The sequence below is a fragment of the Pinus tabuliformis genome, chromosome 8 (assembly GCF_031772625.1).
Source record: "Pinus tabuliformis cultivar Carrire ecotype Pingquan chromosome 8, CPIR1, whole genome shotgun sequence".
In the NCBI taxonomy this organism is placed as follows: domain Eukaryota; kingdom Viridiplantae; phylum Streptophyta; class Pinopsida; order Pinales; family Pinaceae; genus Pinus; species Pinus tabuliformis.
The window spans coordinates 801,867,327-801,880,739 of NC_142294.1; the positions used below are offsets into that span (position 1 = coordinate 801,867,327).

General features: G+C 37.2%; 1 protein-coding gene across 1 annotated transcript; it reads right to left on the reverse strand.

Moving 5' to 3' along the window:
* Positions 1-2,413: 2,413 nt before the first annotated feature.
* Positions 2,414-3,682, reverse strand: LOC149238008 (endochitinase 4-like). The gene is made up of 3 exons (XM_089372888.1): positions 3,202-3,682; positions 2,962-3,079; positions 2,414-2,871 (listed from the first exon to the last, which is right to left on the reverse strand). The coding sequence occupies exons 1-3, from the start codon at positions 3,617-3,619 to the stop codon at positions 2,583-2,585; spliced, it is 825 nt and encodes a 274-aa protein (XP_089229014.1). The 5' UTR covers positions 3,620-3,682; the 3' UTR covers positions 2,414-2,582.
* Positions 3,683-13,413: the final 9,731 nt, after the last annotated feature.

Below are 13,413 nucleotides of genomic sequence, written 5' to 3' on the forward strand. Positions count from 1 at the left end.
TAAAACTAAATCCCTAAAAATAGGTCGTATACTTATAAGGAATTACTTCCCACCATTATTTAGGATTTTCCTTAGCACTTATGTGGGAGTTAAATTGTAAATGTGGACTTACCAGTGGCTACTATCCACATAAACTTATCCAAATCCTTGTGTTTGAGAAAGAAATTAATTTATCCACGTTTCAATTTATTAGTACTTTGATTTTAGACTTCTATGATCCATATTGTTATTCAGAATGTCTTTAGGATTAATCACATCATTAGTTTAGGTAGACTTTTGGAACCATCTAATGTGGTTCATCCTCTAGGATTTGATTTGACTCTTGACTCTATTAATTTAAGATTGACCAATATATGTTATAATATTTTAGGCAAATCTTTCTAGAGCATAAATTCTAATTTATGCAAATTAAACAATTTAAACTCAAATTTTTAAAAATATCTTCCCAATTTTGATTAAAATTAACAAAAAAAAAGTCCATTTCATCTATAAATAAAATAAAATAAAATTAAAAAAAAAAAAAAAATTAACTACCTTAAATAAATATTATTTCCTTTCTTAAACAAAATACACTCTGCAATCCAAAATTCAATTTGAATGAAATTTATTTTTAATATATCAAAAACTTATTTGCATCAGACTTTTCCATCTTTGACAAATTTTCAACATTTATCTCTAATTAAATGGGTATTGACTCCTCCACTCGTCACAAAATTTCAACCTTATCTCTTGTTAAATGCGATTATTTTCCACCGTGTGATAATGGAATATGTTTATTTCCTATAATTCCGGCCACTCTTACGATAAAAATTCCATTGAATCCGGAATGTGTCGTCAATAACCATTTCGTAATTTTCATAAATAAATAAAGAGGCGGATTCCGGGAAAGGCTGAAGTTCGTGCGTGCTGAAGAAAATCTACACTTGCGCTCATTTGATTTGACTTGATTGCGGGTAGGGTAGGAAATATTTTAACAAAATAATAGTAACAAAGAATTGATTTGACTTGACAAAATAATTGATTGGTTGTATACAATCTATTTCCTGGTCAAATTTCATTCCTGATGAGTGTAACAGCTATAAAATTCAAAAAATAATTTATGAATAAATAAATTGTTGATTAAAATTATGTTTTTTTAATTTATATTTAATTTGTGAGATGTTTTTGGTAATAATTATATCAAAATACAAAAAAAAATTGATGTGATTCTCACAAAAATAAAATAAATTATTATTTTACTAATAATAAAAAAACCAGTGAAATTAGATATCAAGAAACTAAATATTGAGAGTACGTGGTGGAGTGTTAGAGGAATTATTGACAATGGAGGACTGGCAATGGGACTGCTCGAAATTGTGACTGTTGCACATAGCTGCAAGAGCGACCCCTGTTACAACTCAGCCGGAGGATCTGCTGAACTGGAAGGCTGGCGACCATAACTTTCCACAGTTCCTTTAATATGAGTTTGGCAGGAGAAGCCAGAAATTTACAGAAGTTAATACAATAAATAAATCACATAATAAAACCAGGCGTCAGAATTTGGAATTGATAAATAAACCCAACTTTATGGATAAACCTTGAAAGATCTTAGAATGCTAATAGAGTCATGCTAATTTTAACTCTTACAAGTATGTCTAACTCTTTCCTGAATTTAAATTCTGCAGGTAACACATGTAAGTACCATGCGAAGATTATGAATTTTATATTTTTCACCTCTGGTTTTGCAGTTCCTTGTATTTTAGGTATTGTTAATGGAACATATCTATCATTTTTTATAAGATCATCTTTGTTTTTCTTTCGTCTCATCTTTTATTATTGGAATAACTTCAACCATTCTTAATAGTTGTGTTCATTTTTTTTTCTATATCTTTTGATGTACTTATCACAACATGTCCATACTAACTTTCATCTCCATTAATTCAAGTTCATAGTTCCAATATTTGTTGTAACCTTATTCATATCTTTTTGGTTGCTGAGAACAAAAAAATTCCATATAAACCCATTCTTAACACTTTCGTCCACCCTACCATCCATTATTGCGGTTGCTATTTCTCATGCTTAGTGCTTTCTTTTTCATTATGATGAATTAGGGCTCTGCTTAAACTTGCAGAACTCCTTATTATGCAAAATTAGGACTTCCCCCAGCTACTCGTACTGCATCTGGATACCGCATTGGGTTATCATTAATTGCATGATTGCATTCTCACAAATTAAATTTGTAAAATTCGACGGCTTTGAAGTGTAGTTGAGGAAAATGTTGTCTGTTTGGGAAAGTTACGATTAGCAGATTGACCTACCCGGAAAGCAAGCGTTGCTGATCGGAACAATACGGCAAATTTTGATGATGTGTTAGAGAACGGAGAAACTCGGATTGTCGTGCAAATTCTTGGAAAATCATCATACAAGATGCAAATTTAAGAAAACCAATGATACTTTTGTAACTGTTCAATTCAACTAAATGTGTGAAAGAATCTATATGCACCGCAGGAGAGGTGCGGTGCAAAATTTATTTAGTGGATAGCCATGGACATCTTTGGCATTTTATTGATATATTTGCAGGCAGCCATGAAGAGAAAAGAGATTTAGCAGGAGACATTGGCTCCGGGATCCACACCCAACTGGCTACATATTGTATTGTAGTAATTAACTCTGCTGTTCACTGCAGGAGTGTTTCCACCGTTGCATTCCATGCTGTTGATGGCTTTAATTGTGGCGCCGAAGCCCTGCCCAGAAGTTATGGCAGAATGACAGTTCTGCATCCAGAACCACACGGCCGTCTTGAAGGAGATGGTGGCGTCCTGCCCCACCACGTCTGGGTTGTTCAGCCCGTCGAAGCCTATGTTCTGCCCAGCTACTCCGTAATTGTAATTCCTGCATTCATTAAAAATCCAAAAGTCGGTTTGTTAGCCCTCAGTTACCATTACAGATTACAGGAGGGGATGGTATTAGTGAGTTACTTACCAGCTTAACTGGAGAGGGCCGCGCCCATGGTAGCTCTTCCCGCTCGCACACGGCCACGAGGTGGATGTCGCATCACAGTAGATGATTGGAGGATTTATCTCGTTGATGTAACACAGCCCTAACATGATGACGGAAGAATTAATTAATTAGTTAATTGATCTATCAAAATTCATCATCCAGGAATTCTTTGAAATCAAATTGTAGAGATTATTATGGTTGTTGAGTAGATAGATTATATACCTCCAGTTTCGTGCATCACATTAGCGAAGAAGGCAGCGAGCTCTCTCTTCTGGTCGTCGCTGGCACCCGTGGTGCCAAATCCAGAATATGCATTGGCAGCTGCGATGAAAGCGTCGTAAGTGTAGAATCCTTTGCCCTCGCAGGAGCTGGCAGCTCCGCCCGCAAGGCCATCGAAGACACTCTGGGAAATTATAGTGCCCACGTTTCCACCTCCGGTACTAGGAGATCCTCCACCTGAGCTTGTACAGGGGCCGCTCCGGCAGCCATCGCCGCAGTAGTCGGAGGTCGTCCCGCAGTATCCATACTTGCTGCAACAAAGACCGCTGGCACAGCCACAGTTTTGAGCATTAACACTGACGCCCACCAGGAACAGCACTAGCACCAGAGCCATTACCGAAGTACCACAACTAACCCCCATAGCTAATAATTTTCTCTATTAAAGAATCCCGCGCTCAATCTCAATGTTTGATATGTTTATGGAACTACTCAATCCAATTCTTCTCTCTTTATAGGGAAATCCCAACGCAATCTCCTCTTCCCCTGGTACTTGTTAGGGTTGGGTCAATATTGGCCGCTTTGATTTTATCAAACAATTGCAGCCATCTGGAGTTTGATTTTATAAACTAATTGCAAGGACTTAATAGGCGGCGGGACGCGCTAACGTCGAAGGCCCGCAAGTCTGCCTTAGCAATGGGTCTTTACTCCTTATCCGTTAGATGAATCGAATCTGTAATCAAGAGATTTGAACATCTACTCCTCTAAAGACCTGAGAATCGTAGATTTGAACATTTGTGTTCCAATTTGAGAGTGAAATTGCTTTTGATTTGTTTTTTCAAATACAGTTTTAAGTTGATTTATTATTATTATTATTAAGAAAAAGAAATTGTGTGATTAATAAAATAGATGTGAAAAACTCGAGTGTTTTTGAATAAATCAATTGCATTGCGTTGAATGCATGGAATCCGGGACGCGCAGTCTTGAATGCGGGGAGCAGGGATGGAATTTGACGCCTGGTGATTTGATTCTCAAATATAGCAATTTTTATTTTTCTTAATTATCAACATTTTATTGTTAATATTAGAATTGCTTAAACCATCAAATTTTTTTTATTTTATTTTATAATTATCCAATATTCGAATGGCTTAAACCATCAAACTTAACAAATGATTTAGTGGCGCGGAGTCTTAAGTTTCCCTCATGTGGCTTGGCGCTTTCCATCTCAGTAATTTGTGGTAGTGACGATGATGGGACAACATCATTTTCTTGGAAACGAGATCCCAATTCTACGAGATCCCAATTCTATGATAGTGATAGTGTTTTGAAGGACATGTGAACACACACTAGCAAGATGGACAAAATTGTGCACTTTATAACTATATTTCATGGTTTATACAAAACTCTGCACTTTATAACTATATTTCATGGTTTATTAGATTTTTTTAATTGAATTTAGGTTTCTCTAATTTATATTGCGAAAAGCAAGGAAACTAATCTACATTAGGTTTTGAGAATGAGTATGGCAAAGACACCTCATCTTAGAGATAAACTAAGGCCATTATAAATAAATTGTATTGCTTTACGTATTGCAGTGTTTTCACTACTTCATTCATTAATGAAGTTTGGTTTCATTATGTTATTGTGCTTGATATAATATCTTTGTGTTATTTCTCATGTTTTTTTTATCTTTGTTTATTTCCCATGTTTTTCTATCTCTGTTTTATTCTCAATATGATTCAAATTAGTGACAATAGAGTAATCTTCTCTTTTTTATTGTACTGTTCATATCTCTAATGAAATTACGATATAAAGACATGCGCCTTGACCTAAATAAGATTGTCGAAGACTTCCTTTCCTAACCCTACTAGTTTCCGATGGCATACAATAATAATGAGAAACCTAGAGATCATATCAATATATTTATCAAGGAAGCCTTGCATGACAAAGGAACAAGATGATAGATAATTTCATACAAATCCTTCAAAATATCCAAAAGGTGATGGAGCCACCTTTGACAACCAATCACTTTGGAGGTATGATGTCCTTCAAGGTACAAGTTAAATTTGACATTCCTTTAATGGAAGGAAATATAGACAATAATGTTTCAAATAAATGCCTAAGTCTACTAGAGCATTTTACCTAATTCAAAAATTTTCTAGTGCTGAGAAGACCAGCTTCGGACTCCTTATATTCCTTTCCCATTGCAAATATTAGTAGGTCACTTGATGTTTGCAACATATCAAAGATGAGTCTAAACCATTTGCAACAAAACCACTTAATCAAAAAAAAAATTATGCCTTCAAGGAGAAATGCTACACTATAACAAATCCTTGTGATTAGCTTCCTATTTAACTCACTTTTTTCCTTCCACTGACTTTTTTAGTGTATTTTTCTCCAAATTTTCGAAAAAATTGACGCTATTTATCGACATGGTGCTATTTTGGCCTTTTTTTTCGCCAATCACAGCTAATCTCACAATACACAAATACCTTATATGCCTTGCATTCAACAATGATATCAAATTTAATGAGTGTCACGTGATTTTCAAATACCACAATGCCATACACAAGTACATCTAAATAAAATTGTGGCTTATAGACATATTTTGATCCATAAATATTAGGCTTATAACCTCTCCATTTAACCAACGCAAATTCTTGATCTATTAAAAAATTCACTAGTGTTCCTACACATCCTCTTGAGACTATAAGATGATGGTTAAAAAAAATGATTGTCTAGGCTTATGTGTATTTAGCTACAACTAGCTTCTTTGATGTCTTGAAATGTTTAAACCCATGTTCACTGATTGGCCTCTCCATTGCAAATCATAAGGTCCACTTTTCAGACATTTTGACCTAATTTCTACCTCATAAACCTCTCTTTGGAAATGGTTAATATAAGTATTATGCAATTAATGATGAAGGAAATGTGTTCAATTATGAAGTGCATGTTATGTCTTATTTTATTTATTTTTTTCATTATTTTATGGATATATACATGCTACATTGACCCATACTTCAAGTAGGTCAAATCAACGGAGGTTTCATACTCCAACGTGACATGAGGAAAAAGAGGAATTATGTCCTCTCATCCACCCATAAAGGGTGGCAATACTTCAACACACCAATCCAACGTGAGCCATTCAAATTTCTAACTCAAGAGAAACAATCTATGAAGGGATTTAATCCCTCGAATTTAGGAAATTTTTTTAGTGATCTTGGAAATACAGGCCTTCAATCAAGGAATGATTGAAGGCGTAACCACCTCCCACCCGTCCCTAACCATCCTGGGACGTGGGAAGGTTACGTTTTGACCCAATCCTCTAGGTTTATTATGAAGATGGGTTTACCAAAAGCCTTATTTTTGAAAGTCTGCGGAATTTAATTTTGATACCGTCATTGTGATCATCTCATGAAGAGATTTCTAATGACATAATATTTATCTCAATCCAAGTCATGGATTGAAAGTTATGTCCACTAGAAGTTTTTAGCCTATTAAAAGAGGTAGTGTCATCCCAAGGGAAACACGTTTCACGCAGATGGCCTCCACCAGGCCTTAGTGGCATAACTACGTAATTAGTGTGGGGTCCATGCCAAAGCATCTTCTCCTCGACATGCCCCCCCACTATAGGTTAACAAGTTATGAAAACCTAGAAGTGGGCAAGCTCCGGGTGGGCATGGTTCCCACACCGGAACCACAGCTAGACTAGAGTGTAATCCACTTTAACCAAACCAATTGTATCGTGTGCCCCTCAATGGTGGTATTAATTATGGGAAAGGAGGGTTGTAATCATTCAGAATTGTTGATCAAGGAGAGGTGGATTGATGCTAATCCCAACTACAACTCCCATCCCCTAGTTAAATGTTAACAATGAGGGTGGGGGGGGGCCGAGGGGGGCTCTCAATCGACCTTGATTGATGATTCCACTCTACAACCTTGTCCAAATCATCGTTTCCTTCATTGACACACATGTTTCAAGGTTTAATCAACATGAGAAAGGTTAGAGAAATGAGTGGTGGGAGGTGGAAGGGTTCCACTCTGAAACAATGGAAGGATTGGCCCACACTTCATTAGAACTTCATGTTACAAAGTTTGACCAAGAGGATAGGAACTTCATGTTGGGAAAAAGACAAACAACATGGTTACACTCTAGAATAGCAGCTAAATTAGTCGGTTCTTGTTGGCTCACCCGAGTTCAAAGTTGTAATGATCTAGGTGGATATTTGTGGCCACCCACCTATTCCACCTAGACCTCCAATCACTTTCATTTTTTTCCTTGTTTATTTCAGCGGTTATTATTTTTAGCATTTTTTCACGTCTCGAACTTTTGGAGTAGTTTTGACTCCGTAAATGACTTTTTTTTTTAGGTCTTGTGCATGCCCATAGCCATAGCCAAGTGCCTGTGGAGAAACCCATAGTACTTGGAGAGACCTTTCCAACAAGGTATCATACACACCAAATGGATATAATATGACCAAGTTATGACCCCGGTAAGTTGGTTGCCTAACTAACCCAAACGAGGCCCACAAACTATTGGTGTTACATCTCCTGAGTTTAGGGTTTTCTCATGTTTTTCAATAATAAATAGGCCCTTGAGTCTTATTGTAACACAATTCAAAGGCATGTAGCCACCACATCTCTTCTCATAGATAAGCTACCATCGCCCGAGCTATTCTTATTTCAATTCTGTTTGTAAGCATATTTCAATATTTGACATTAATGAAATGAAGTGTTATTTCTACTGCATCTTTGTATTTCTTGTTATATCTATAATTTGTTGTGTTCCTATATAAATTTGGATTAGTGGTATCAGAGCGGTCTGCTCTTTCTCTATTTTTCTTTGCATGTCCCCAATGAGGTTGGGATATAAGGAGTTAGGAATTTAACTGGTCGAACCATTGCAAGACCAGCCTCGCAAATCCCAACAGCCTCCCATGGTGGAAGAAAAGAAATATGAGGGGGCAGTAGATCCTTTCAAAATCTTGCCCGAGGAGGCCATCGAGCAATAGAGGAACGCGATGCTGGACAACTTTGCCTAGATCCTTCAGCGTCTACCCAAGGGTGACGCATCTACTTCCAGAAACTACTCTAGAAATGTCACACCCTTTAAGGTACAAGTTAACTTTGACATGCCAATATTTGAGGGTCAGATAGATGTGGACGTCGTAGATAAATGGTTAAATTTGCTAGAAGGATATTTTTCTATGCATGATTTTTCCAGCGGGGAAAAGATTAATTTTGCTCTTCTCAAAGCCATTTCCTAGGTCAAGGACTGGTGAGAAACCTACTATGAGCAGAAAGATGAAAGTACGCCCTCACTATTTTTGGCCGTGCCCACTTGGGATTCATTCCGAGATGCCAACAACGAACAGTATTACCTTGTGAGGAGTTATGAGGATAAATACATAAAATGGAGCACACTGCGACAAGGAAGGGAACAAGACGTGCAAGAGTTTACCAATGTTTTTCATACCCTTCACACGAAGTTGGTTATCAAGGATTTTGAGAAACATTTGTTACTCAAGTACCGCGACTACCTACACAGGTACATCCATGATGGGGGGGGGGGGGGGTGGTTCCTGGACATCTCCTAACTCAACACGATGTACCGACACACTATCAAAATTGAGTAGAAGCTTAAGCAAAAAAAGCGAGACTTTGGATTTATGAATTTGAAGCAAGGGAAAGGCGCCCCCAAACCACAGAGTAAAGGGAAAAGCCAAGGTGGGGCAACCCAGGATAACCCGCTGAAGCCAGAAGAAAAGAACAACACCACGAAGATAAAGAAGGACATTGGAACATGGTGTGAGTTCCATAAGAGATCCACTCACAATACAAGTGAGTGTCAGGCCGAGCAGTCACTAGTGGTCAAGTTGAAGCCTTCTGAGTTCGATGTAGGTTCCAAATCTGCGTCAGAACCTGACAAGGGGAATGATAAATGAAAGCAGGTCATTGACGCGGAGCCCAGTGCAACTATGGCCACCACCAAGATCCAAAATATTCAGCTTGAAGATCCAGAAGAGGGGCAGCGCCTATTCCACTCACAAATGTGGGTGAAGGGTTATTTGTTGCAATTCATTGTTGACAGTGGCAGCCAAAATCACCTCATTTCAGCAAAGGTCATGACGCGGCTAGGCCTGTCGACTACAACACATCCACAACCATACACCATCCAGAGGATTCACCAAGGACGAGATCTCTGTGTCAGTGAGCAGTGTCGCCTTCCCTGTATCATTAAGCCCTTCACGGATGAGGTACTATGTGATGTCACTCCTCTTGAAGTTTGTGTTGTATTATTAGGAAAACCATACCTATGGAAGTGACATGATGCATATGACTCTAGACCTCGCTCTATAATTATTTATTTGGGTACTAAGTTATACAGGATACTGGAGGTAGCCCCACCTACCGCCATCTATTTGATATCTGCTAAGTAATGCAGTAAGGTCATCTCCTAAATTGGGAAATTTGTTTTCTTTCTGATTCGCTCTCAAATTAAGGGGATGGTCATGGCCACATCCATGGCCTCGAGAAGGGTTCCCCCAAGTATCAAAAGTAGGTGGATATAGTCATGGAAGAATATAGTGACATCTTCTCCTCACCCACAGGGGTACCTTGCATTATTAAGTCAAACATTCAATCGATCTGACTCCCAGAGCACCTCTACCCAATGGGCCAATATATCGTCGTTCCATTCTGGAAAATGAAGAGATTAAGCAGAAAATCTAGGGGTTTCTACAAAAATGGAACATGCGACCAAGTTCCTCACTTTGTGGGAGCCTGATTGTACTTATACATGAGAAGGATGGAACCTAGAGGCTCTGCATTGATTATCAGGTATTAAACAAAATCACTATCAAGAACAGGCGTCAAATCCCACAAATTGATGACCTATTGAACCAACTCAAAGGGGAAATTATTTCACCAAGATCGATTTGAAGTCTGGTTATCACCAGGTTCCAATAGAGCCCACAGATGTATGTAAGACTTCCTTTAAATCCAAGGAATGCCTTTTCGAATGGTTAGTTATTCCCTTCGAGTTGACAAATGCACCTGCTACTTTTATGAGGCTAATGGATGACATATTGCATCCCTTCACCAACTCGTTCATGGTGGTTTATCTGGACAACATCCTCATCTTCATCAAGAGTTGGGAAGAACACCTGCAACACATTCGACAGGTCCTCCAAACTCTTCGGCAGCACAAATTGTGTGCCAACTTGGAGAAATGCACCTTTGGCATGAGCTAGGTCCAATACTTGGGTTACATCATAGATGAGTGTGGCATGCATGTAGACCCGACTAAGATCCAAGTCATTAAGGATTGGCCAGCCTTGACCATTCTAATAGAGCTTCGTAGTTTTTTGCGCCTTGCAAATTTTTATCGAAGGTTTGTGTTGGGATTCTCCCACATTACTTGGCCTTTGAGTTAGATTACTAAGGGAAGGGAAAAAGAAAAATGTTCATGGCCTGAGTCCCAAAACAAGGCGTTCGTTGAGTTGAAGCACTGCCTTTGCCCCGTATCGGTACTCACACTGGCAAGCTTGCAACAACCATTTGAAATCGAGAAAAACGCCTTAGACTATGTTATTGGTGCAATCCTCACCCATCACGGGCTTCCATTGGCCTATCATAGTGAGACACATTCCAAGACAATTCGAAAGTACCTAGCCTATGATAAAGATATGTATTCCATTATGCAGGCTTGCCAATAGTGGATGCACTACATTTTGGGGAAGGAGACGATCATCCACACTGATCACCAACCTCTTCAGTTTATGTAGACACAGGGGAAGTTGTAGAATGATCACCATCATAAGTCATACATATCTGCAACAATTCCATTTGAACATTAAATACAAAAAGGATAGCACCAATCATGTTACAAACTGCCTCAGTCGACCCCTCGTTGCAACACTAACTATTGTTCTCAACTCTTATGGTCATGAGATCTCTAGATGTCTCCAACTATACAAAAATGATCCAAAGTTCACTTCCACATACGAGATGCTAGTATATGGAAAGCAAATTCTTGATTTCCACCTCGAGGACGCATTATTATGCTACTTGGGCCACCTTTGTGTTCCTTCAATTGAGTGTGCCAAGTAGATTTGGGAGACACAATATGTTATAGACATTTTTGTTCCCTACAACACCAAGCATGAAATGTCCATAAACCAAGGGCTCCTAAGTCCCTAAAGGTGTTGTTCTAACCCCTAAAGGAACAAGGTCAACAGATTACAGCTTCTCCTAGAAGTTCTCCATGAAAAACTACTCAAAATTGGTCAAAACGGGATCATTGCAGCTGCTCCACTGGCTAGGTGCGTTGCATCTCACCCAAATGCATTGTGAGGGTGTGTTGCATCTCAAAAGTCCCTTCTTTGGGGTGCGATGGGCGAGAAATGACAAATGGCAGTGTCATTCCGTGAGGTGGAGAGGCAATGGAAGCTTCCAGAATCTTCTCCTGTGACACTTGCCTCACTAAATTCGACCAAGGATGAGTAAGAGGCCCTCAGTCTCCAAGTGGAAGCAAGAACTGTCAGAGAGAAGACACTAATCAAATCACAAGCTGACTCATCCCCCTTACAGATATCTATATATGGATCCCTCATCCCAGAGATCCAGAGGCTGGAATTTTGCATATTGTAAGGAATTGTTGTTGGTTTCTAGAGACAAACATCAGATTGTTGGGTGATCTAAGCTTTGTTTGAGGTGAAGAGGGGCTTCTTTGCTGGGAGGTTGACGCTGGGTCGAAACAACTGGTTGTAACTCCTCCTGGATATTTTCTTGTTTATCAATAAAAGCTATTTGAGTTTTCCTCCACGCTTTTGTATCATTGATGCTTGTTACATTTGTATGGTCAATTTAAATCTGATCCTAAGTTGTTTATGAATATAGATCCATGTCTTTGTATAGTGCTATGCTTTTGTGATCTTACAGGTACTTTGTGAAGCTGGGCGTGCAAGGGAGCAGGTAGCTGGGGACTATCAAAGAAGAGAGGGATCGAATCAAAGGATTAGCGAAAGACAGAGGTTAGTCTTTCTATTCCTCTTTATCTATAATTCATAAAGGAAAAAAATAAGTAGCTTTTCTTTGTTTGTTTCTAAGGCAGCTGTCACACCTTAGTGGGATAGAGCGGTTCTAAATAGACACTTTTCCCTGTAACACAATACAGTCGGGTCATAGGACACTTTGGTGTGGAGAGGACTATGGCTTTACTACAAAAGTACTTCTATTGGCCCAAACTCTGGCTGGATGTTGGTAAATATATAAGATATTGCACTGTCTACACCATCTCCAAGCCAACCATAACTATATTTCATGGTTCATTAGAGTTTTTTTAATTGAATTTAGGTTTGTCTAATTTATATTATGAAAAGTAAGGAATTTTTTATAAAAATCACATTATAGGTATTTCCAATCATATAATGTGGTTCATTGTGACAAGATGAAGAACAAGATCTTGGCATCAAGTTAAATAGATGAAAAAAAAATAATTTAGTGGTTAGATTTTGACTAAATAAATAATGTTTTAATATAAAGAAATAATTGTTAATATTGAATTAAGGAAAATAGTAGGAAAATTTTAATGAAATAAATATCTAAAAATAAAAATAAAAATAATATTTAGGTCAAATTTAAATAAAATTAATTCTACAAGCTTAAAAATAATAAAAAATACATAAATAATAATAATAATAAGAATAATTAATTAATTATTTAATCAATTAACTAAATAAATAAATCAATAATGAAAAAAATAATTAGTCATAGTCAACATAAAAATACAAATAAATAACAAAAATTATATATATATATATATATATATATATATATATATATATATATATATATATATATATATATATATATACTTAACAAGAAATGGCAGGGATCGAACGACTGCTAGTTTTCCAGCCATCATCTTTATTCAGACTACTCCGTGTGAGTTTTCTTTAGAAAGACCTGCTGTGGGAATGATCCATCGTCCTTCTTTGAAATAAGGACATCAAGAAAAAGAAGGCTCCCATCCACCCATTTCATGATTTACTAAGATTTTTGGTTAGTCCCTTATATATATATATATATATATATATATATATATATATATATACATACATATAATATATATACATATATATATATATATATATATATATATATACATATATACATATATATATATATATATATATATATATATATATATAAACC